The sequence below is a fragment of the Phocoena sinus genome, chromosome X, assembly GCF_008692025.1.
Source record: "Phocoena sinus isolate mPhoSin1 chromosome X, mPhoSin1.pri, whole genome shotgun sequence".
Classification (NCBI taxonomy): Eukaryota; Metazoa; Chordata; class Mammalia; order Artiodactyla; family Phocoenidae; genus Phocoena; species Phocoena sinus.
Genome location: NC_045784.1, coordinates 128,289,046 through 128,316,407, shown reverse-complemented (window position 1 = coordinate 128,316,407; position 27,362 = coordinate 128,289,046). Strand labels below are relative to the sequence as shown.

The 27,362-nt window shown below is 38.4% G+C and overlaps 1 protein-coding gene across 1 annotated transcript; it reads left to right on the top strand.

Moving 5' to 3' along the window:
* Positions 1-8,250: 8,250 nt before the first annotated feature.
* LOC116747247 (melanoma-associated antigen 10-like) lies at positions 8,251-9,306 on the top strand. The gene has a single exon (XM_032619023.1). The coding sequence runs from the start codon at positions 8,251-8,253 to the stop codon at positions 9,304-9,306; it is 1,056 nt and encodes a 351-aa protein (XP_032474914.1).
* The last annotated feature ends 18,056 nt before the right edge of the window (positions 9,307-27,362 follow it).

Here is a 27,362-nt window from a genome sequence, read left to right as displayed (position 1 = left end):
CTTAAAATTCAACAATAGAAAACAAACAACTCATTTAAAAACTAGGCAAAATATCTAAGCAGATATCTCACCAAAGAAAATATACAGGTGGCAAACAAGCATAGGAAAAGATGCTGAATATAATTTGTTATTAGGGAATTGCAAATTAAACAATGAGATACCTCTACCTACTGGAATGTCTAAAATTGAAAAAAACTTACAAGCCCAATAGCTGATGAGAACGCAGAGTAAAAGGGAACTCTCATTCACTTCTGGTAGGAATGCAAAATGGTACAACCACTTTGGAAGACAATTTGGCATTTTCTTTAAAAACTGAACATAGTCTTACCATAAGATCCAGCAAGCATACTCCTGGATATTTACCCAACTGATTTAAACTTATGTCCACACAAAAGCCTGCACATCGTGCAAAACTGTAAGCAACCAAGATGTCCTTCAACAAATGAATGGATAAACAAACTGTGTTACAACCTTACAATGGAACGGTATTCATCAATAAAAAAAGAATTACAAGATGTGCAAAGACATGAATAAATCTTACATGCATATTATTAAGTGAAATAAGCCAGTTCCAAAAGAGTAGAGAGTGTGTGATTCCATTTATATCACATTCTGGAAAGGGAAACAAATCATAGAAATGGTAAACATATAAAAAATGGTTTAAATAGTTTAACAAAGGGGATTTATTAGGGCAGTGAAGCTATTGTTTATGATACTGTAATGGTGAATACATGACAGTATGTATTAGTCAAAAAAGAACTTGACAGTCATAATGCATGAAAATAAAAATAATTAATTTAGGCGGTCAAGGAATCCCACGTTTGATTGCGGAATGTGGCAAAATATTCTAACTGCATTAAAAATGTATGAAACAACCTCACTGAAAACTCTGAAGGGAAAGTTGCTGCCCTAAGTAACTTTAGAGATGAATATTATAAGATTAAAGTCAAAAGAAACTGCACATAAGTTCTGTACCCTAGTTGGTACAGTTGTTTCCCACAGTAGTACAGTTTCACTATTCTGAAACCACTATCCATGTATACTGGAATTGAACAATTAATTAAATAGATTGGCGGATAGTGGGAGTCAGGTTTCTCATTATTAGAGTGGGATGTTACAAGTAAGCAAGGGGAGGATAATGTGATAATGGATTAGAGTTGGAAACATCAGCATAAACTCACATTCACCTTTATATAGCTACAGATGGCTACAAATATAAATATTCATGGGTATGTGTACACACACAGCTTAATATACACTTACATATTTCATTGTTTTGCTACTTGAGAGGGCATATAAGTAACAACTTCCCAGTAGCAACAAGCATACCTAGCACTGAGATCTAAGTTTCTTTTTTTTTTTAATTTATTTTATTTATTTATTTTTGGCTGCATTGGGTCTTCATTGCTGTGTTCAGTCTTCCTCTAACTGCAGCGAGCAGGGGCTACTCTTCATTTCAGTCTGTGGGCTTCTCATTGTGGTGGCTTCTCTTGTTGTGGAACATGGGATCTAGGCACGTGGGCTTCAGTAATTGTGGCACATGGGCTCTAGAGTGCAGGCTCAGTAGTTGCAGTGCATGGGCTTAGTTGCTCTGTCGCATGTGAGATCTTCCTGGACCAGGGCTTGAACCCGTGTCCTCTGCATTGGCAGGTGGATTCTTAACCACTGCACCACCAGGGAAGCCCCTAAGTTTCTTTTTCTTAATTTTATTTTTTTAAACTGAAGTACAGTTGATTTACAATGTTGTGCCAATCTCTGCTGTGCAAAACAGTGGCTCAGTTATACACACATATATATTTTTTCATACTCTTTTCCATTATGGTTTACCACAGGATATTGAATACAGTTCCCTGTGCTATACAGTAGGACCTTGTTGTTTGTCCATCCTATATACAATAGTTTACATCTGCCAATCCCACACTCCTAGTCCTTCCCTCTCCCACCCCCTCCCCCTTGGTAACCACAAGTCTGTTCTCTATGTCTGTGTGTCTGTTTCTGTTTTGTAGATAGGTTCATTTATGCCATATTTTGGATTCCACATATAAGTGATATCATATGGTATTTATCTTTCTCTTTCTGACTTACTTCACTTAGTATGAAAATCACTAGTTGCATCCATGTTGCTGCAAACAGCATTATTTCATTCCTTTTCATGGCTGAGTAATATTCCATTGTATATATGTGCCACATCTTCTTTATCCATTCATCTGTCAATGGACATTTAGGTTGTTTCCATGTCTTGGCTATTGTGAATAGTGCTGCTATGAACACAGGGGTGCATGTATCTTTTTGAATTATAGTTTTGTCCAGGTGGATCTAAGTTTCTTAAAATCATCATCTAATAAAAACAACTAGGGCTCTTTGGAGAAATGGCTGATTCTAGAACTAAGGCAGTAGATATACAAAATGAGCCTGGGATATGTTGTAGTGTCAGAAAGTAAGGTCTGAAGAATATGTTAAGGGACACCACAAATATTGCATTTTGCAAAATTCATACTGTGAGAAACTAAACAAAACACAAATCCTTTCTCTTTTTTTTCAAAACAATTAATTGCAAGGAAAAGGAGTTAAAAGGGAAGGAATTACAGATTAAAAAAGACTTAAGAGACATAAAAAAACAACTGTAGTGATTAGATCCTATTCGGACACTGATTCAAAGAAACTAATTTTTTTAAAGTATATATCTGCTAGGTAAATATGAAAAATACCTGGGCATTTGAAGATTACTTATTTAAGTTTTTAGAAAAGTATTATATTGGATTTATATATCATAAAGAGTGTATCGTTTATGAAGTCATATGAAAAACTTAGAAATAAAATGGTATGATGTTTTGAATACGCTTCAAATTATTCCAGTAGCAAGAAATGGGGGAAGGTGAGGGTACAACTGGAACCAGATTGTATTGAAGCTTGTTGATGCTGAGTGTCAGGTATACTGGGTTCATTATATTATAGAATAAAGAGAACTGGGTTCTCTTTATTGTTGTATATGTTTGATAATTTCTGTAATAAAAAGTTTTTATTATAAATATCATGCCATTAAATTTGAAATCCTAAGTGAAATTGACCACTTAAAAGTGGTCAATTAATTATTATTAATCAAACAATATAAACTGAAACAGTATTCAAAACTCAAGCTACTATCAAATGTTCCAGCACAAGGCAGTTTTGGAAGCCAGTTTTACCAAATAGTCAGGGAGAAACAAATTACCATCTTATGTAAACTCTTCCAAAGCATATAAAAAGGGTCAATTATTCAACTCACTTTGCCAGGCTATTGCTCCTTGATTCGAAAACCAGATGAGAACACCCCATGAAAAGAACACTTAAGCCATGCTCACTCACATAGCAGCAAATATTCTAAATAATTTAATATCATATTCAACATAGCAGTGAATTAAATAAACAAATGGGCTGTGTCTGAGGAATAAAAATATGATTTAACATTAGAAAATACTTTCAATTATAATTCCCTGTACAAATTAGAGGAAAAACACTTGATCACATCAATGGGTACATAAAAGCCTTTGAAAGAAATTCAACAAAAGTTTGTGGTTTTAAAAAAAAAGTAAGCTAACATTAGAATAGAACTTCAATTTCCTAAAGTCTATTGCAAACACACTTAAATGTGAAATACTAGAAGAAATTCCATTAAAGCCAGGGACAGACAACACAGAAATGAATGTTCTCTCCTCTACTGTTCAAAACTGCACTGGGACACATAAAGCAATGAATGTCAAAATAAAAAGAGATATGAATATTGAAAAGAAAGATAATATTTGGTGACAATATTATCTATAAAATATGTGGAGTATTTGAATGATTAAGAGACTTCAGAGAAATGTATATGGAAGATCATTATAGCAAAATCAAGAAGCTTGCCATCTAAAAGCAATAACTAGTTAGAACATGAAATAGAGAATACCTCATTCACAATGGCAACAAAGTCAAGAAAATTATCTAAAAAGAATCCTAACAAACATGTACAAGATATTAATGGAGTCAAATATAAAAGCTTTCTTATTGATTCAGCCAGATGTCCCAAATAAATCGAGCAGTGAAACATATTCACTAATGGGGAACAGAAGATTACAAAGATGTGAATTATCCTTAAATTATTTACTGATTTAGTGTCTTACCTGTAGATGCCAAGATGACCACCAGGTTCAGATTGCGGACTTCCACTCCCCAAATCAACTCTCAATAACTATAGAAAGGAGGGGGGCGGAAATCAACAGCAAAATCTAAACCACAAAACTTGAGAAACCCCTGGGGAAGACTGATGGCTGTGATGAGCTCTTTCCTGTGTTTGGGGAGGAGGGGTGGGGAGAAGCGTGGAAGTTGGGGAGGGGCTGTAGGCTGCAGAGATGCCGATGGCAGGATGGGTAAGGAGAAAAGATTTTAAACTTCTGCCTTTTTCATTGCACAAACCAGAGGCAGGCCCCCTGACCACAGATACCAGTAGCCCTGGGATAGCATCAGACAGCAGGAGAGATGAGATGATTGAGGTAGTAGGGCCCCAAAGCCTGTGCTAATAACCACCTGAAACCATTTTAGTGTGTTAAAAGGAAAAACAAATGGAGACTAACCTTGAAAAAATTCCCTGAGCAGATAAAACCAATTTAGTCATACAAACAAAGCTTAATTTAGCTTATTTTTCAGGACTAACTTGATCTGGGTCATTTCTTGCTTATGCCTCTGGAAATCATAAGCAAAACTTAAATTGTTTCCCAAAATTGATATGAGGTAATCACTAACCAATTCCCCATCATTTAAGAAAATTCAAATATTATAACCAACCACTGTGAAGAATAAACAGGCACTGCCTTCCCACTATATAAGCTGCTTTATAACAATATACCCCTGAGCCTCATTCCATGTTTGGTTTGAGTGCTCTGTGTTCACAAACTGTGTTTTTGGCATGCACAGAATAAACTTTTACTAATTACTACTCCAGTGATTCATTGGTTTTACTTCTGTTATTTCCGAACTTTTGACAAGTGACTGAGGACTGGCTTTTCAAAAAATTATTTTCATAGAAGATAAAGAATGGACTGGAAATAGAACAGGAGCTATCAGAGTGATACACACACTAAGTGTAGGTATTCTTTCATGAAATTTTATATATATTCTAAATATACACTTGGTAGAGATGTAAAAAAATTTTTTTACTACGAATGAGGGTTAAGAAAATGAAAGTTGGTGCTCTGGACTATGAAATGTTAGATAATTTCAAACGAGCAGGACCTCCCCTAATACTGCTGCTCAGCCTCTTCCGTGCAGAAAATGAATCTTTTAGAACAAAATATTTCTGAAGTCTGGCTGGCTGGTGAAGAGACTCCATTGAAAGGTTTGCTTCTTCTCTGACCCTCCCCAGCTAGAATCTAGTTTGTGCTAGAGAATCATTCTCTACAAGGGATGCTGCTGACCAGATGCTCAGAGCTGACAGAGAGGGAGCTCTCCCAGCCAGCATTTAACCAAGGACCCAGGGGCCAAGTTGAGGACCCTCAGGAGTGAGGACTGAGGCGGGGGCATCCTCCCAGAAGGTCCAGACAATCCAGCTCCACACCTGATGACAGCTCTGGGAGACCCCTAGCAGAGCTGTCAGGCTGTGAGCCTCCCTCAATTTTGCCCTGGGGATCTCAGAGCAGTGAGAGCATTGCCTGAAAGGGGACATACTCAGGTCACAAGAGGGAGGAGTCTCAGGCCCTGCTAGGGGTCAAGGTGAAGATCTTGAAGGAGCATTGGAGGAACCTCCCAAACCAGAAGAGAGGGGTCCCACCTTTACCCTGTCCCTGCAGTCAGCTCCCATTGGCCCCAAGTCAGAGGGATGTGGAAGCCCCTGACTTCCTTCTGGGGAAGCAGGGAATGCAGGTCTCAGGGAAGTGAGGCTTGGATAGAGGGATGTGTCTTCAGATCAGCAGAGAAAGGAGTCCCAGTACCTTCCAGGAGTCAAGACAAGGACACTGAGGAAGGACAGAAGGGACCTTCAACCTCAGAACAGTAGTTAGCCCTACTCTGCCCCTGCTATAAGAGTAGGGAGGCCCCAACAAGCTGTAGCCTGATATGGTGGCCTCTGGCTTCTGCTGGGGGAGATGGTCTCAAGGAGGGAAAGGCACTGATCTGAAGGGGCTGGACTCAGGTAAGCAGAAGAGAGGGTCCATGAACTGTCAGTATTCAAGGTGAGGACACTGAGGGAGGACTGAGGGGACACTGGACTCCAATCAGAGGGGGCCCTTGGAGGCCCTGGGGCAGGATGACAACAAGTAGCATTTCCTGACATCCGGGTCTCAGAGCGACTGGGGACCTGGTATAAGGGGTGGGGCCTCTGGTGGGCAGAGAGTAGGGCCCAGAACCTGCTAAGAGTCAAGGTGAGGACCCTAAGGGAAGACTGGGGTCACCCTGGACTCCAATCAGAGGGGATTTCACACATCCCTGTCCCTTCAGGTGGCCCTGGGAGGCCCTGGGGTTGGATGAGCACCCTAGGCCTATCCTGACTTCCTGACATCCAAGTCTCAGACTGGGGACCTGGGGTAAGGGGCAGGGCCGCAGGCGGGCAAAGGGGGGATCCCATGTCCTGCCGGGTGTCAAGGTGAGGACCCTGAGGGAGGACAGTGGGGACCCTGAACCCCAGAACAGAGTTGTCCCTGGAAGGCCATAGGTTGGGATGAGCACATGCAGCAATTCCTGACATCTGGGTCTTAGAGAGGCTGGGGAGGGTGTGTAAGGGGCGGGGTGTCTGGTGGGCATGGGAGAGAATCCCAAGTCCTGCGTGGAGTCAAGGTGAGGGCCCTGAGGGAGCACTGAGGGCAACCTGGATCCCAGAATTGAGTTGGTCCTGGGGGGCCGTCACGTGCAGCAGTTCCTGACATCCGGGTCTCAGAGAAGCTGGGGACCTGGGATAAGGTGCGGGGTCTCATGAGCACAGAGGGTAAAATGTCAGGTCCCTGGTGGACTAAGGTTAGGGCCCTTAGGCAGGACTGAGGGGACCCTGAGGGAGGAGAAAAGGGACCCACCAGATCACCGCCCTTGCAGGTGGCCGTGGGAGGCCCCGGGGCGGGATGAGCACAGTAGGCCTGTCCTGACGTCAGGGTCTCTGAGAGACTGGAGACCTGGTATAAGGAGCAGGGACTCACAGTGGTAGACAGGACAGTCCCAGGTCCTGCCCAGAGTCCAGCCTGCACGCGAGGAAGGAAGGACTGAGGACGTTAGACCCCAACACAGGGAGGGATCCTTCGCCCTTCCGCGGGGGCCTTGGAGGCGCCAGAGCACGGTCAGCAGATGAGATGTTTCCGAACCTTTGGGTCGGAGTCCTCAGGAGGTCAGGTGTTTGGTGTGAGGGGTGAGCCTTCAGGTCCGCAGAGGGTGGACTCCCAGGACCCCGAGGGAGGACTGAGCAGACCCCCAGCCCTGGTACAGTGGCCTCAACAGAAACCTGCCCCTGTGGTCAGCGCTGGGAGGCCAGGCAGGATGTGAGGAGGAGGTGAGGACCCAGCATCTCCCCATCCTAGGACCCTCGGGAGGCCCTGGGCAGGTGCAGCCACCTGTGGGGCCCCCTCACTGCTTTCTGTTCAGATTCGCGGTCCTGATCTGAGTTTCCCCTCAGGCCTGCAAAGGGGAGGGTCCAGGCCCTTAAGGGGAACAGTGAGCATGATGAGCGAGCCCCGAGGGGACCACCCACCCCAGAACTCAGAACTGGGGGGACCTCACAGAGTCCGGCCCAATCCTCCTACCAGCACCGAGGCCCAGAGCTGTGCCACAGTCTACACAAGAGGTGCGCCCTCCATTCCTCTTACAGGGGCTCCAGGAACCGGGAGGCAAAGGCCCAGGTCTGAGGACCGTGTCCTCAGGGCACAGAGCAGAGGAGGCCCGGGCAGCGCCAGGAATCAAGGGGAGGTGCGTGCCCTGAGTGTGTACCCAGGGGATCCCCCTCCCAGAACAGAGGGGACCCCACAACACCCAAGTCACCCCACCGCCCTGTCAGCCCCAGAACCTGGAGCCGTGCTGGCTACACCCTGAGGAGCCCCCTCATTTCCTTCTTCAGGTTGGCAGGGGACAGGCCGCCCAGGAGGAGCGCCCCTGTGAGGCCCAAGGGCAGCCTTTAAGACGAGACCTGTAAGTGGCCTTTGTCAGAGCTGCCCAGGGTGCCTTTCTCTGCCGAGGTCGCTCACCCCCCCTCTCTCCCCCAGGTACGAGGTCCCCGCCTGTCACCCCTGCCCACCCCCAGTCGGCTTCCTGACACCAGTCGTCATGCCTCGTGCTCCAAAGCGACGGTGCTACATGCTTGAGGAAGGCCATCAGGCTGAAAGTGTTCCCATGGCTGAGGAAGAGGATGATTCCTCATCTTCCTCCACCTGCTCCTCCTTTTCCTTTAGCTGTCCTCTGACCTTGAGCTCCCCAGAGGAGCTTTTTGCTCTTTCTGACATCCTGAGTCCTTCACAGAGCCTTTCGAGTGCCTCCCCCTCCCTGTCCCCCACTGCTGTTGTCTCTACTCCATTGAGCCAATCCGACAATGGCTCCAGCAGCCAAAAAGAGGATGGTCCGAGCACCTCGCAGGCCCTGCCAGATGCTGAGTCCTTTCCAAGAAATGTGATTAATGACAAGGTGGGTGATCTGATAGAGTTTCTGCTCCTCAAGTATTGCACCAAGGAGATGATCACAGAGACAGAAATGCTGAATATCATCACCGAAGACTACAAGGACCACTTCCCTGTGATCTTCAGTGAGGCCTCGGAGTGCATGCAGCTGGTCTTTGGTATTGATGTGAAGGAAGTGGACCCCAGCGACCATTCCTATGTCCTGGTCACCACCCTGGGCCTCACCTGTGATGGGGTGCTGAGCAATGGGCAGAGCATGCCCAAGACTGGCCTTCTGATATTTATCCTGAGTATAATCTTTATGAAGGGCGACTGTGTCCCTGAGGAGGAGGTATGGGAAGTGCTGAGTGCGACGGGGGTGTATGTTGGGAGGGAGCACTTTATCTATGGGGAGCCCAGGGAGCTGCTCACCAAAGTGTGGGTGCAGGAGGGCTACCTGGAGTACCGGCAGGTGCCTAACAGCGATCCTGCATGCTATGAATTTCTTTGGGGTCCCCGGGCCCACGCAGAGACCAGCAAGATGAGTTTCCTGGAGTTTTTGGCCAAGATCAATGGAAGTGACCCTAGATCCTTCCCTCTGTGGTATGAAGAGGCTTTGAGAGATCAGGAAGAGAGAGCCCAGTCTAGAATTGCCACCACAGATAATACTACTTCCATGGCTAGTGCAAGTTCTAGTGCCATGTCCAGCAGCTTGTTCAGCCCTGAGTGAATCTAAGGCAGATTCTTCACTTTGTGTTTTAAGAGGGCAGTCAACGATCTAAGTAGTAGAGGGCCAGACTTGGGATGAGGGAATCATAGTGAATAACATCTTTCTGTTTCTGTTCCATTGGGTGACTTAGAACTTTATAGAACTTTATCTTCTTTTATTTTTGGTATTTTAAAATGTTGTTGCTTAACTAGAAAGTCTGCTAGCCTCAGAATCTAAGTTTATGAATGACATTGGTCACACATTTATTGTTTCTTGTCCAGTTTAGGAGAAAGAGTTTTGCTATTTTGTAAAATGAATTGGGAAACCTTACATTTTATTTGTAGTCTGTAACAAGATAAGATGGCATTAGAATAGGAATTTCCTTGGAAATGTGAAAAAGCTTAGTAAAATAGAGAAAAAAATTCAGTGGTTTATTTTATAATTCTCATCATTTTTAGTCTATTCTGTAAAATTAAGATATGTACTTGGATTTTCTTAGCTTATTCAAAAATGTAGAAGAAATTAAATAGTAATAAATGAAATCTCTGCTCACTGGCTCATTTATTCCACAGACCTTCATGGAGCCTCTGCTCTCTGGAAGGCCCTGTGTTAGTAGTGGGGACACTAGGAAAAGCAGGACACACACACACCTAGAGTGATGGTCTAGGAGCAGCAGTCACATGAGGAAGATGTAGAGATGTCCCCTAAGTCCCACAGAACAAGGGAAAATGGGACAAGGCGGTGGGGCTCCAGGAGCGAGCACTCAAGTGTAAGTGCCCCAAACCAGGGCAGTTTGGGGCTTTGGGAAGCAGGGGTTCCTTCTGTGGGAGGTGATGATAATGAAGCTGGGTGGTGGCAGTGACCAGACTCTCAGACGGTGTATCTTAGGAGTGAGAGAAAAACCTAGATAGAAAAACTGCTCTCGGAAGATCCTTTTGGATAGTGGATAAACCAGAGAGAAATCACTTCCTGGGGCAAGTAAGGAATTTGTCCTGTATTCTTGTCCCAGTGCAGTTGAACACAAGACATAGCTGTTTTATAAATATCATCTGCAAGGGTTTCTTGAGAAATAAGGGTGAATATCTTTTGAATGATGCCCAGAAGTCACTGTGCAGGCACCCTTTTCCCTGGCCTGGGAGAGCCAGTGATGACTCTGTTAGAAGGCATTTTAATTAGATTACCTTTAATGTAATTTGGCCAGTTCTGAGCCATGTATAGATTTGGGGGGGCAGTTAATGAAAATAGCGATTTGGATGGAAGAGCAGCTGGGAGGTAGGGACAGAGTTGGTCTTTGGCTCAAATTCTAGGAGCTTTGAGTTGCATCCAGCTGGGGAAGACTTCCCTACACCTAAATTTAAAAATATATCCTCTAAGAAGGAAAATTTACTGAGTTTTATTTACAAAGCAGCATGGTTGGCTGATTTTGGTATTACATGTCCTATTGCATTGAGTATTCTCTAAGATGTACTGGATAACAACAGCAACAACTTATAGAGTAGAGGGTAGGAGTACCTGGGGTCAAATTAATAACAGAAATACAGTAGTCCCCTCTTATCTGCCAGGGCTTATGTTCCAAGACACCTTGTGGGTGCCTGACACTGTGGAGAATACTGAACTTTACATATACTACGTTTTTTTCCTATACTAATGGGTGAGTAGCATATATAGCGTGGATATTCTGAACAAAGGGATGATTCATGTCCTGGACAGGACGGAGTGGGACGGCATGATTTAAAACTTATGAATTGTTTATTTCTCGAATTTTGTATTTAATATTTTCAGACCCTGGTTGAGCTCAGGTAACTGAAACTGCAGAAAGCAAAATGGCAGATATGGGGCAACTACCATAACAGCTAATCATTAAAGATTGAACCAGGCACTGTGTGAGGTGCTTTACAAACATTACATACATTCCAGCAGTCCTACAAGACAGGGCTCATCAAATCCACTTGCTTCACAGATGAAAAACCTGAGGCCATAGGGCTTGGTAATTTTCCCATGATTACATGGTTAATAAGTGACAGGGCAGGGACTGGATCCCTAGTCTAAATTCGTCTGGAGCCTGTGCTTTTCCCACTCAACCCCAGCCTGATACCAACCTTCTGACTCTAAATCATTTCTCTTCTCAGTACTCTATAAAGTCTCTCAGGTGACCGAAAGAAGGACCCTATGCCCAAGGTACTAAAAGCAGTCCTAAAGAAGGAAGGTGACAAAATCAATCAAACAGGATTTGGGTATTTTTTGTGGGCTTTATTAACATAGGGTCCTCCTGCCTGAGTTCCAGTGTCCCCTGAGAGCTGAGGTGCCAGATGTCTGTCTAGTCCCAGCACCTTCCCACATGACAGCACTCATCCCCTGATCTTCCCCTATGTGCCCTCCAGTCCAACTCTGGAACCTGACTGACTTACCAGCTCATCACTGCTGCCTCTTCTGAAATCTGTGCCCACCCCCAATGAAACAGCCCATATCTCTTGCGCTCCCCCTGACATAAAACATTTCCACTCCTGGCAGAAATACCCAGGCTGTCTCAACCCACTGCCCACTTATAGTGTCCCTTTGGCATAAGTGTTCACATTGGACAGTGATGTTTAGACATCTGGCATTACTTCTGCCCCCCGCCCAGATATCATCAACAAGCTTTCTAAATGAGTTTATAAGTAGAATCTAACTTGACATGTAATCGACCAGTTCTTGGATATAACCCTGAAGTTAGAAACCACCCTGATATTTGCAGCAGGATTTTAATGGAGCATCTTATTTGAAACGGGCCATGAACACACGGCACATATTTATGAGCTTACCTAAGAGGTCAAAACCCAAAGCCTCCCTCAAGAATTAATATTGTTAAAATGGCCATACTACCCAAAGCAATCTACAGATTTAATGTGATTCTTATCAAATTACCCATGACATTTTTCAAAGAACTAAAACAAATATTCCTAAAATTTATATGGAACCATAAAAGACCCAGAATTGCCAAAGCAATCCTGAGGTAAAAGAACAAAGCAGGAGACATAAACCTCCTAGACTTCAGACAATACTACAAAGCTACAGTAATCAAAACAGCATGGTATTGGCACAAAAACAGACATACAGATCAATGGAAAAAAGAATAGAGAGCCCAGAAATAAACCCACACACCTACTGTCAATTAATTGTTGACAAAGGAGGCAAGAATATACAATGGGGAAAAGACAGTATCTTCAGCAAGTGGTGTTGGGAAAGTTGGACAGCTGCAGGTAAATAAATGAAGTTAGAATATACCCTCACACCATAAGCAAAAATAAACTCAAAATAGCTTAAAGACTTGAATATGAGACATGACACCATAAAACTCCTAGAAGAGAACATAGGCAAAACATTCTCTTACATAAATCGTACCAATGTTTTCTTAGCTCAGTCTCCCAAAGCAATAAAAATAAAAGCAAAAATAAACAAATGAGACATAATCAAACTTACAAGCTTTTGTACAACAAAGGAAACCATAAACAAAACAAAAAGATAACCTACAGACTGGGAGAAAATATTTGCAAATGATGTGACCAACAAGGGCTTAATTTCCAAAATACACAAACAGCTCATACAACTCAACAACAACAACAAAAACAAACAACCCAATCATTGTTTTTGACAAGAAATCTACTCTTACCCTTATGTTTGTTCCTCTGTAGTAAAGTGCCTTCTTTTCTCTTGGTACTTTTAAGATTTTCTCTTCATCACTGATTTTAAGTAACTTGAATATTGTGGGCCTTGGTATAGTCTTGTTTTTCACATTTCTTGTTCTTGGCACTCTTTTTGCTTTTTGAATCTGTGGGTTTATAATTTTTATCCAGTTTGGAGATTTGTCATTCAAATATTTTTTCTATCTCCCCTTTTTCCTTCCCTTTGGGGTTTCCAAATATATGTGCATAGGTCACTTGAAGTTGTCTCACAACTTGCTAATGCTTTATTCATTGTTTTCAGTATTGTTTTCTCAGGGTGTGTTTTTTCTGGAAAGTTTTATTGCTATATCCTCAAGTTCACTAATCTTTTCTTCTTACATGTCACGTGTGCCATTAGTCCAAACCAGTGTATCTTTTCAATTCAGACAATTGTAGCCTTCATATCTCAAAATTTATTTAGGCTCTTTTTTATGTCTTTCATGTCCTTATTTAGCACGTTTAACATTTTGTCTTATCATTTGAACATATGGAATACAGTTATATATAACACTGTTTTAAAGTCCTTGTCTACTAACTCTATCATCTGCTTGATTTCTGGGTCAGTTTTAATTTATTTTTCTCCTCATTACTGTTCCTGCTTTCCTGCTTCTTTGAATGGCTGGCAATTTTGCTTTCTATTTTTGTTTTTAAGATTTTTTTTTGATGTGGACCATTTTTAAAGTCTTTATTGAATTTGTTATGATATTGCTTCTGTTTTATGTTTTGGTTTTTTGGCCCTGAGGCATGTGGGATCTAGTTTCCTGACCAGGGATCAAACCCGCATCCCCTGCATTAGAGGGCAAAGTCTTAACCACTGGACCACCAGGGAAGTCCCAGCTGGCAATTTTGACTGGATGTCAGACATTGTGAATTTTACTTTCTTAAATCCTAGATATTTTTGTGTTTCTATAAATAAATATTCTTAAGTTTTTTCAGGGGCACAATTAAGTTACTTGGAAACAAGTTACTCGTCTTTTTGTGTCTTACTTTTAAACTTTGTTAAGTGAGATAAAAAAGGTGCATAGATTATGACTAATAGTTCCTCTCTTCTAAGGCAAAACCACTCTGTGTATTCTAACTGAGCCTGATGAACTATGAGGTTTTCCACTCTGACTAATGGGAATAGGAATAATTCCCAGATCTGCATGATCTCTGGAGATTTCTCTCTGTGGAACTCTCTCGTCTCTGGAATTTTGTCCTGCAAGCTCTTGCCACCTAGCATCCCCTAGACTCCCAGCTCCATCTCAACTCAAGAAGATGGCCAGGCTCTCCATTATACACTGTGGCCTACAATCTTTCTCTGGGCAGTAAGCTTGAACAATCTTAGGGCTCATCTCACTCGTTTTTCATCTCTTAGAGAACACTGTTCTTTGCCTGATGTCCAATAAATTGAAAATCATTGTTTCATGTGTGTGGTCTATTTTTTTTTAGTTGTTTGAGGTAGATGTGTAAATTTGGTCCCTTTTACTCCATCATGGCTAGAATCAGAAGTCCTATAGTCCAAATTTATAACCTAAATTTTCTACATATGACAGTGTCCCAGTATTTCAACTTTTTCAATTTAAAACCAAATTGAAACGCTGTGATACACATATATATGTTAATATAGACATGTGTACAAAAAACTAAGTATATACAGTGAAATAACAGCAATATTTTTCTTTTGCTGGTAGACATATAAGTGATTTTTAAATTCTCTTATTTGTGCTTTCAATATTTCTAAGCCATCTAAGGCACATAAGAATTACCATTATAATAACAAAATACTTTATATATTTAAAAATGTGAATTAGATTACCAAAAATAAACACTCATTATCTAGATGTTTTGTTTGTAATATTGATTAACTTCTTGATGGATTCTATTCAGCCCCTGGTATGCTTACTGATTATGTAACTGTAAATAAACAAATAAAACCTGTGAAATCCAATTAGTAGGCTATGTGTTGTCATCCAACTTCTCTCAGAGTTTCAAATACAATCCCTCACAGGTAAGAATCTATCTTATCTTTAAAACCATCCTTTCAGAAAAACTAATAACAAACTTTAAAAGGGGAAATTATATTTAAGTCATATTCCCAATAACATGATATTGGATCCAATATTTATAGGAAGGATTGTATGTAGGCAATACTGGCAGGAGGAATTATGACTACTGTCATTATTTTGAGTGTTGTTTATATGTCCCTTGTCAAAACTTCTTTATGTTCTCTTGTAACACCGCATAATAAATTGTTGTCTAAAATATGTTTTTCAGTCATGAATGCCATTAATTCTGAGTGAAAGTGCACTTTTTAAAAACACTGATTTTCCTAACGATGAAGTAATATTTTCATAACAACGACCCACATTTTCTTTAATGGACTATTATTCAGCATATAGCTTCTAAGTTAATACATGCTTGTCTTTCAGAAACTGAACACCATATAAAAAGAACTGTGATTTTAATTTTTATTAAAACTTCTCTGCCATAGATAATACACGCTTGGTTGTTAGCTATATCTTTCATACTTCCTTTGCACTTTGACAATTTCTCCATTTTAACACTATCATTCACACACTGTCCTAATAAAGCCATGAATGGTTTCTCTGATATTGATATGATTCCATATTCTTGTGCCTCAGGAATTTTCTTACCACTGTATCATTTGTCCTTTGTTCTTTTTGAAACTCATTAATCCCTGTTTTTTACCAAATGATTTTGTTCCAAAGATGTTTCTGCAGATTTTCAGTTACAAAAAATGTGCACATAATTTATTTGCAATGGAATAATCTTATAATATTTTTATTTTTCCTTTTAAAAATATAGGTTCATATTCTCCAAAAAAGAATAAAATAGAAATAATAAATACCAGTATCTTTACCAACACTTTTTTAAACCAACTTTGTTTTATATATAACCAGAATTTTCCCCTTGCAAAACAGTAACTATTCCTTATTTTTGCACATTATCACCTTGTCCCTTTACATGCATTTGCTGTAGATCTACATGATTTGCTGGTTATTCCAAACTTTTAAACAATTACACATTACTACTACATTACAAGACATTTATTTATGATTTAGAATATGTGTTCTGTCATTTTTATGCTTTCTGAAAACTCATGTAACATATACCCCTTGGTCTATATCTACAGTTTCTTATACTTTAACAGTGTCCAAAGCCATTGCTTCTCAACAACTTTTTAAATATCATTAAGTATTTCAGTTTCTCTGATCTTTTCAAAGAAACAGTTTTTGTGACCATTGATATTAATTACTATTTTCCTAATGTCAATTTCACTGATTTCTGCTGTTACCTATATAGTTCCCACCCTTCTGTTGCCTAGGGTTTAATTTACTTTTCTTTTTATAGTTTCCTACAGTGGAATCTTAGATTATTGAGTTGAGCTCTGTCTTGCTTTCTAATTTAAGCATTTAATGACATAAATTTCTCTCTACATACTGCATCAGCTGAGTCCCACAATCTCTAATATGTTGTAGTTTTATTTAAATTCCCTTCAAAATACTTTCTAATTTCCCTCAAGAATTTATTGTGAAACATGAGCTAGGAAAAATGTGTTTAATCTCCAAATGTTTGGAGAATTTGCAGATATCCCTTGTTGTATTCTGTAATTCCATTATGAGTAGAGAATATACTTTGCATGATATAAATTCTTTTACATTTGTTAAAGGTTGGTTTATGGTCTATCTTGGTGAATATTCCATGTGTACTTGAAAATAATATATATTCTTCTGTTGTTGTGTGAAGTGTTCTCCAAATGCCAATTAGATGAAGTTGGTTGATAGTGCTATTTGAGTCCTTCAATATCCTTGCATGTTTTCTGTCCACTTTCTCTAACATTTACTCATAGATGAGTGTCACAGTCTCCAAATACAATTGTAGATTTGACTGTTTGTCCTTTTAGTTCTATCAGTTTTTATTTCATGCATTTTGAAGCTCTGCTTTTAGGTGCATACACATTTAGGTTTGTTATGTCTTCTTGATGAATTCTTATGTAATGTTCCAGTTTATCCATGATAATATTTTCTTCTAATGAAATCAATTTATTCTCATATTGATGTAGCCACACCAGGTTTTTAATTTCTTATTTTAATATTTTAAAATTATTAAACGGTAAAGTTATCTTATTTCAGTGTACAGTTAAAGCTCCTGTATAGATTCATGTAACCACACTACAATCAGGATTCAAAATAGTCCCATAACTGCCCTCAAACACACAAACGCACACACACACACACACACACAAACACAAACACAAACACAAACTCCCTTATGCTGGTCCTTTATAGTCTTACCCTCCTCCCACACCTAACTTTGACAACCACTCAACTGTCCTCCATCACTGTACTTCTGTGTTTTCATAAATCTCATATAAATGGAAGAACAGAGTATGTAACTTTCTGAGGCACTTTCACTCAGGAGAATTCCTTTGAGGCTCATTCAAGTTGTGTGTATCAATAGTTCATTCATTTTTATTGCTCAGTGGTAGTCCATTATATGGCTGCACCACAGTTATCCATTCACCTATGGAAGGACACTGGGGTTGTTTCTAGATTTGGGCAAATATGAATGGAGCTCTTATAAACATTCATATGTAGGTTTTTGTATGAACATAAGTTTTTATTTCTCCCTGGAGTGGCTTCACTGAGTCATATGGTAAGTGTATCTTTATAAAAAAACTACCAAATCATTTTCCACAGAGCTGTGTCATTTTATATTCCTACCACTGTGTATGAGAGTTCAAGTTGTTCTTCGTCCTTGGTAGCACTTAGTAATATCATTTTTAAAAATTTTAGTCTTTCTCAAATATGTGTTATGATATCTCATCATGGTTTTAGTTTTCATTTCTCTTATAGCTAATGATATAGAACAACTTTTCATGTGCTTATTTTCCATCCATATTTCCACTTTGCTGATGTGTCTACTGACATCATTTGCCCATTTTCTAAATTGGGTTCTTTATTTTCTAATATTTGAGTTTTTAGGGCTGTTTATATTTTCTGGATATGAGTCTTTTACTGGATATATAATTTGCAAATACTTCCAGCTTGACTTTTCATTCTGTGTTTCTCAGAAAAAAAGTTTTTAATTTTGAAGAAATCCAATTTATCATTTTTAAAATTTTATGAATCATGCTTTGGGTGTTGCATTTAAGACCTCTTTGCCTAACTTCAGGTTATGAAGATTTTCTTTTTTTTTTTAAAGTTTTGTATTTTTCATTTACCCATTAGATTTGTTACATATTTGCATAAATTATGAGGTTTAGATATTCATTTTTAACATAAGGTCGTCTAATTGTTCCAATACAAATTATTGAAAAGACCAAATTTCTCAATTAAATTGTTTTAATTCTTTATAAAGTCTCCATAGCTCATATTTGTGTTGGTCTATTCTGGACTCTCTATTTAGTTCCCTTAATCTATGTGTCTATTTCTTAGCCAATATCACATTGCACTTATTACTATAGTCTTATAGGAAATTTTTAAATCAGCTAGACTGATTTGAATGAGATTCTTCCAACATTATTCTACTTTTTCAAAATTTCTTTAGCTATTCTAGTTCCTTTGCCCTTACATAAAATTTCTGAACCCTCTTGTGTATACCAGCAAGAATTACTACTGAGATTATTTTTTAAACATTTTTGTTGGAGTATAATTGTTTTACAATGGTGTGTTAGTTTCTGCTTTATAACAAAGGAAATCAGCTATACATATACATATATCCCCATACCTCCCCCCTCTTGTGTCTCCCTCCCACCCTCCCTATCCCACCCCTCAAGGTGGTCACAAAGCACCGAGCTGATCTCCCTGTTCTATGCGGCTGCTTCCCACTAGCTATCTATTTTACATTTGGTAGTATATATTAGTCCATGCCACTCTCTCACTTCGTCCCAGCTTACCCTTCACCCTCCCAGTGTCCTCAAGTCCATTCTCTACATCTGCGTCTTTATTCCTGTCCTGCCTCCAGGTTCTTCAGAACCTATTTTTTTTTTTAGATTCCATATATATGTGTTAGCATATGGTAGTTGTCTTTCTCTTCCTGACTTACTTCACTCTGTATGACAGACTCTAGGCCCATCCACCTCACTACAAATAACTCAGTTTTGTTTCTTTTTTATGGCTGAGTAATATTCCATTGTATATATGTGCCACATCTTCTTTATCCATTCATCTCTCAATGGGCACTTAGGTTGTTTCCATGTCCTGGCTATTGTAAATAGAACTGCAGTGAACATTGTGGTACATGACTCTTTTTGAATTATGGTATTCTCAGGGTGTATGCCCAGTGGTGGGATTGCTGAGTCGTATGGTAGTTCTATTTTTAGTTTTTTAAGGAACCTCCATACTGTTCTCCATAGTGGCTGTACCAATTTACATTCCCACCAACAGTGCAGGAAGGTTCCCTTTTCTCCACACCCTCTCAAGCATTTACTTTTATTTATTTTTTTTGTGGTACATGGGCCTCTCACTGTTGTGGCCTCTCCCATTGCAGAGCACAGGCTCCAGATGCACAGGCTCAGCAGCCATGGCTCATGGGCTCAGCTGCTCCGTGGCATGTGGGATCTTCCCAGACCGGGGTACAAACCCATGTCCCCTGCATTAGCAGGTGGACTCTCAACCACTGCACCACCAGGGAAGCCCCAGCATTTATTATTTATAGATTTTTTGATGATGGCCATCCTGACTGGTGTGAGGTGATACTTCATTGTAGTTTTGATTTGCATTTCGCTAATAGTTAGTGATGTGGAACATCTTCTCATGTGCCTGTTGGCCACCTGGATGTCTTCTTTGGAGAAATATCTATTTAGGTCTTCTGCCCATTTTTGAATTGAGTTGTTTGTTTTTTTGATATTGAGCTGCATGAGCTGCTCTAAATCTTGGAGATTAATCCTTTGTCAGTTGCTTCATTTGCAAATTTATTGTCCCATTCTGAGGGTTTTCTTTTTGTCTTGTTTATGGTTTCCTTTGCTGTGCAAAAGCTTTTAAGTTTCATTAGGGACCATTTGTTTATTTTTGTTTTTATTTCCATTTCTCTAGGAGGTGGGTCAAAAAGGATCTTGCTGTGATTTATGTCATAGAGTGTTCTGCCTATGTTTTCCTTTAAGAGTTTTATAGTGTCTGGCCTTACATTTAGGTTTTTAATCCATTTTGAGTTTATTTTTGTGTATGGTTTTAGGGAGTGTTCTCACTTCATTCTTTTACATGTAGCTGTCCAGTTCTCCCAGCACCACTTATTGAAGAGGCTGTCTTTTCTCCATTGTATAGTCTTGCTTCCTTTATCAAAAATAAGGTTAGCATATGTGTGTGGGTTTATCTCTGGGCTTTCTATCGTGTTCCATTGATCTATATTTCTGTTTTTGTGCCAGTACCATACTGTCTTGATTACTGTAGTTTTGTAGTATAATCTGAAGTCAGGGAGCCTGATTCCTCCAGCTCCTTTTTTCTTTTTCAAGATTTCTTTAGCTATTTGGGGTCTTTTGTGTTTCCATACAAATTGTGAAATTTTTTGTTTTAGTTCTTTGAAAAATGCCATTGGTAGTTTGATAGGAATTACATTGAATCTGTAGATTGCTTTGGGTAGTATAGTCATTTTCACAATGTTGATTCTTCCAGTCCATACTGCTGAGATTTTGATTGGCACTGATTTGAATCTATATATCAATTTGGTGAAAATTGAGCTCTTTATTACATTGAGTCTTCAAGTCCATGAACAAAGTATGTCTATTTATTTAGGTGTTCTTCAGTTTCTTTTATCAGCATTTTGTAGTTTTCAAAATATAGGTTTTATATATGTTTTGTTTGCTTTATATTTAAGTCTTTTGGGGGAGCTATTGAAATGGTGTTTAAAAATATTTTTGTTTTCATATTTTGTCATTATATGGAAAATGATTAGTTTTTGTGCATTGACTTTGTATCCTGCAACCTTGATAAACTCATTTATTAGTTCTAAGATACTTTTTATAGTTTCATTGGGATTTTATTGGTAGACAATTATGTCTCTGAGAATAGGGATAGTGCTATATATTTCCTTCCACTCTGTTTGCTTGTTATTTATTTTCTATTTTCATTCCAACGGTAAGAATTCTACTAAAGTCTTCAATATAAGTGGGAAGAGTGGACATCCTTGCCTATTTCTTGACCTTAGAAAACATTCAGTCTTTCCCTATAAACGTTGATATTAGCTGTAGATTTTGTATATGTACTGTATCATGTTAAGTTCCTATTTATTTCTTGTTTTCTGAGATCTTTTTTCTCACAAACCAAGTTGTATTCTGTCAGATGCTTTTTTCCTTCAATTGAGATGATCATAAAATTAGTCTGTTTATAGTGGTATTTCATTGATTGTGAAGTATTGAGCCAACCTTGCATTCCTCAGATAAACTCAGCTTGGTCATGATATACTATTCTTTTTATACATTACTGGATTGCATTTGCTAATATTTTGTTGGAGATTATTGCATCTTACATTCATGAAGTGTATTGACCTATAGTTTTCTTTTTTAGTACTGTTGTCACACAGTTTTCATATTAAAGGTAATACTAACCTCATAAAATGAGTTGGGAAATGTTCCTTCTGCTTCTATTTTCTTGAAGAGATTTTTAGAAATGGTGTTAATTCTTTTTTAAATATTTGGGAGCAATCTCCAGTTAAACCATCTGAGTCTACAGATTTCTATTTCAAAAATGTTTACTATGGCATCAATTTCTTTGGCAGTTTTAGTTCTATTCTGATTATTCATTTCATTTGGGGTGTTTTGGTAGTTTCTGATTTTTGAGAAATTGTTCAATTTTATCTAAGTCCTTGAATTTATGTGAATGCATTTGTTCTTATTGTTTCCGGTTTTCCTTCTTATTTCTGTCGTATCTGTAATGATATCCCTTGCTTAATTTCTGATATTATTGTGTCATGCTTTTTTACTTTGCTTGTCTATAGTTTTATCAAATTTTAAAATTTTTCCAAAAATTACCTTTTGGTGTCCTTGATTTTCTCTATTTGTTTTCTCATTTCAATTTCATTTATTTCTGTTATTATTTTTAAATTCATTTTCTTTCTGATTTGAGTTATTTTTTTTCTTTCTTTCCAGTTAATTAAGGTAGAAGCTTAGACTATTGCATTGAGACCTTTTTTATTTTTTAGTCTAAATATTAAATGCTAGAATTTCCCCTTGAAACACTACTTTAGTTGCGTCCCCCTACCTCTACTTAGTTGCATTTTAATTCAATTCAGTCCAGTTTTTATTTCCTTGAGGCATTCTCTTTGACCCATTGTTTGAGAGGATTGTTTAAGAAGGTACTATTTAACTCCCAAATGGTTTGAGATTTTCCTTTTGTTCCTTTTTTATTGTTTAATTTCTAGTTTTATTACATTATATTCAGAGAATATACTCTGGATGATTTGTATTTTTCGTAATTTCTTATTTGTTTTATGACTTAGGATATATGTTGGTGAATGTTCCATATGTACAGGCAATGATATTGGGATTCACAGTTTTTGTGACCACCCATGACCATGACTTAGACCTGGGCAATGGTCTACCACTATTGCAGTTCTCCTAGTCTTTAGTATCTTGTTTTTTGTAAGATTCCTACATAAGCATCTCAGGTTGAGCCCAGTACTTGGCTGAACCCAGTGCTTGATACACAAATCAATGGTATCCCTTCTGCATATTTCCTTCTCCCAACAATCTTCATCATACTCTCTGTTACACAGGGGACCTCCTGCTGGTCCTTTAGCCAAAAAGTGGGTCTTAGTCTAGCCACTCTACTGTGCACTTTCCTTGAATGGATCTGCCTTGATGGCCAAGTGGCAGGAGTATGGAGAGGGAAAAATATCTCTCCATAGAATATATGGGAGGGGATTCCTCTCATGTATTCTATACCAAAGTTCTCTTGTCAGAGAGAAGGATTTTCCTCTCCAGTTTTAGATGCCTTTGCAGCTTCTGCTGATGCTGCCACTACTGAGTTATAACATCAAGACTGGGAATTGCCTAGGTGCAGGGCCAGCAGAAAGATAAGGGGATTTGGACCACTTTCTGTATCCCAGAGGGGCCCTAATTCTTATTCCTTGGACCAGAAATAGAGACACGTTCTTAGAGCTCTTTCTGACCTCACCTCATGCGTGGTTATTGAATTTGGGCTGCATTTGAGTCCAGACTTGGAGATAGAGAAGGAAAAAATAGCACAAGAAACTCATAACCATCTTGATCTTACTTTGAATTCTGATTCTCTTTCTCAATCTTTTTGCTAACATTTAATGTTTTAAATTAACTTTTTTTAAAGAAAAGTTTTCATCTCACAGAAATGTTGTGAAGATAGTACAGAGAGTTCCCATATACTCAGCACCTATTTTCCTTTATTATTAACATTTTGTATTATAATATATTTATCACAAATAATAAACCAACATTTTCATAGTTTCTACCTAATTTCCTTTTTCTGTTCCAGGATCCCATTCAGGATACCGCATTACATTCAGTTGTAATGCCTCCTTAGTCTCCTCCTCTTGACTGTCCTGTCTCTCTTTGAAAGGAATTGTCATCCTTTAGAATTTAATTGTCTTGACTGCCTTGCAATGGTTTGAGAAAAGTTATGATTTTACAGAATATCTGGCTTCTTCCCATTGTTTGAATGGGTGTAATGTTCTCTTGTGATTTTCTACTTTGTAAACAGAGGCAGAATTTGGACAACCTAGATTTTTGACCTTTATATATTTAAAGTCATGAAATATACACTCTCCTATTTTTAGTCTGGCTGCTTTCATTCAATATTATATTTGTGAGATTCATCCATATTGTTAGTTTCTTTGTTCCATTGGTGTACAGTATTCCATTATATGACTACTCCTCAAATAATTTATCCATCCTACAGTTAGTTGATGGGCATCTAGTTGTTAGTAACTTGGGGTTATTCTAAATAATACTACCATGAGCTTTCTTGTACATGAATTTTGGTGAACATATGTTCACATAATTCCTAGGTATATGCCTAAGATATTAATTGCTTATAGATATTCATATTTAGTAGATAATGTCAGACTGTTTTCCAAAGTGGTTATAATGATTTATATTTGTACCAGCAGTTATGAGAATTAATTTTGCTTCACATCCTTGCAAATATTTTCATTGGCAATTAATGTAAGTTTTTGATTGAAATATACATATAAAGGCACAAATAAGAAGTGTATAATTTGATGCATTTTCACAAAGTGAACACAGGCCTTTAGTTACTACACAGATCTAGATGTAGAATATTATCAATATCCCAGAAGTCTCCCTTATCTTCCAGCAGCCACTAACCCTAGGCAATAACTTCTATTCTGATTTCTATCACCATAATTTTTTTATGTCTATTTTATTTAAAAGTCAACTTTATTAAGAAATACTTCATAATAAGATTTATAAAGTTTAATAAAATTTATAAAATTCATCCATTTTATGTGCACAGTTCAACAAGTTTTGACAAATGTATATACCCTCATAACTGCTATCATAATCAAGATATAGAACATTTCTGTTACCCTAGGAAGTTTCCTCCTGTCCCTTGCAGTCAACCTGCTACCATCTCTGGACGCAGGCAGCTACTTATCTACTTTTTGGTACTATAGCTTAGTTTTTCCTTGTGTAGAATTTCATTTAGGTGGAATAATACAATTTATAAGGTTTTGTATTTGGCTTCTTTTCCATCACAAAGAAAAATCACAAATTTTTGTGATTCAGCAATATTGTTGCAGGTATAAGCAGTTTGTTCCTTTTTCTTGTTGAGAAATATTTTAGTTTCGCTTATTTTTGAGGTTATATAAATGGAATCATACAGTATATATATATATTCTTTTGTGTATGGTTTCTTTCTGTAATGCAACCTTATGTTTTTGAGACTCATCCATGTTGGTGATTTAGTATTCATTTGTTCATTCTCATTGCTACAGATAGCATTCCATTTTATAAATAATCCATAATTAAAAAATCCATTTTACTAATGGTGGACATTTAGAGTTCTTCCAATTTCAGGCTATTATGAATAATTCTACTATGAAAATTCATGTAAATGTCCCACAGAATTTGCTGGGATATATTGTAATCATTTCTTCAAATATAATGAATAATGACCTATTGTTTTCTCAAGTGGTTATAGCAATTTACACACCCACCAGTGATGTTTGAGTATTCCTGTCACTTTACATTCTTATCAAGAGTTAGTTTATACAATTATTTAAATTGTATCCATCATGGTGTGTATGTTGTGGTTGTAGTGGGTATGTTATATAGTACCTTATGGTGATATAAATTTGCATTCCTATGTTTAACAAATAGGTTGATCACTGTCTTATGTGCTTGTTGGCTGTTTGTATATCTTCTTTTGTGAAGTTTCTGTTCAAGTCTCCTGCTCATTTTTTTTTACATCTTTATTGGAGTATAATTGCTTTACAACGGTGTGCTAGTTTCTGCTCCACAACAAAGTGAATCAGTTATACATATACATATGTTCCCATATCTCTTCCCTCTTGCGTCCCCCTCCCTCCCACCCTTCCCATCCCATCCCTGTTGTAATTATTGATTTGTAAGAGTTATTTATAAATCTAGATGGGAGGCTTTAGTTCATTTTGTGTGTTACAAATTTCTTCTACCCCAATTTGTATCTTACTCTCTTTGGGCTGCCATAACAAAATACCCCAGTATGAGTGGTTCATAGAGAGTAGAAATTTATTGATCACAGTTCTGGAGGCTCAGAATCTGAGATCAGTGTGCCAGTATGGTCAGGTGATGGCCTTGTTCCAGGTCACACACTTCTCTTATATACTCCCATGGTGGAAGGGGCTAGGGAGTTCTGTGGGATCTCTTTTATAAGAGCACTAATACCATTCATGAAAGCTCCACCCTCATGACCTAATCACCTCCTAAAGGCCCCAACTACTATCACCTTTGGGGGATAGGATTTCAACACATGAATTTTGTGGGACACAGACATTCAGACCATAGCAGTATGGCTTGCCTTTTCATTGTTTTAATGTTCTTAAAAATAATTTTAAAGTTCTTAATTAAAAAGTCCTATTTATCAATCATTCATTTATTATTAGTGCTCTATGTTACTTTTGTTTAATTATTATCTACCCTACAGCCATAAAAATATTCATATAGAGCACCTTCCGGAAGTTTTATTGATTTGCTTTTCTCATTTAGACTTATGATCAATATTGGAATTGATTTTTGTATGAGTTGTAAGGTAAAGTTCAAATTCTTTTTTTTCCATATGGCTTCTCATTTGCCCCAATAGGATTTGTTGAATGAACAATTTCCCACTGCTCACCAAGGCTACTTTTGTCATAAAGCATATATCCACACATTTATGGTCTGTTTCTGTGATATCCTTTGGACTCCATTGATGATATATATGGTACTTGAACAAATACCACACTGTCTTCATTCTTGTAATTTTATGATAAATCTTGAAGTGACCTTTGCTTTGGCAATGAATTTTTAGATTCATTACCAAAAACATGATCTGTGACAGAAAAAACTGGTAAGTTGAACTTGATTGAAATGAAAATATACTGCTCTGTTTTTTTAAACTCAACTGTTTTTATTTCACTTCTTTTTATTTATTTATTTTTTTCATTGCGGTACGTGGGCCTCTCACTGCTGTGGCCTCTCCCGTTGCGGAGCACAGGCTCCAGACACACAGGCTCAGCAGCCATGGTTAACGGGCCTAGCCGCTCTGCGGCATGAGGGTTCTTCCCGGACCGGGGCACGAACCCGTGTCCCCTGCATCGGCAGGCAGACTTTCAACCACTGCGCCACCAGGGAAGCCCTATTTCACTTCTTTTTAAAAAAAAATTTTATTGGAGTATAGTTGCTTTAAAATATTGTGCTAGTTTCTACTGTACAGCAAAGTAAATCAGCTATATGTATTCATATATCCCCTCTTTTTTGGATTTCCTTCTCATTTAAGTCACCGCAGAGCATTGAGTAGAGTTCCCTGTGCTATACAGTAGGTCCTTATTAATTATCTATTTTATACATGGTATCAATAGTGTATATATGTCAATCCCAATCTCCCAATTCATCCCACCCCTTCTTTCCCCCTTGATGTCCATACATTTGTTCTCTACATAATACAAGCCACAGGCTGGGAGAAAATATTTTCAAAAACACATTGACAAAGGACTCATGTCCAAGATATTAAAAAGAACACTTAACACTTAGAAATAAGAATACATATATCCCAATTAAAAATAAAATATCTGAACAACACTTCACCTCTGCTTACAAGGTTACAGAGCAACCATAATTTTCATTCATTGCTTATGGGAGTGCAAAATGGTACAGCCACTTTGGAAGACAGTTCGGCAGTTTCCTAAAAAGCTAACATACTCTTA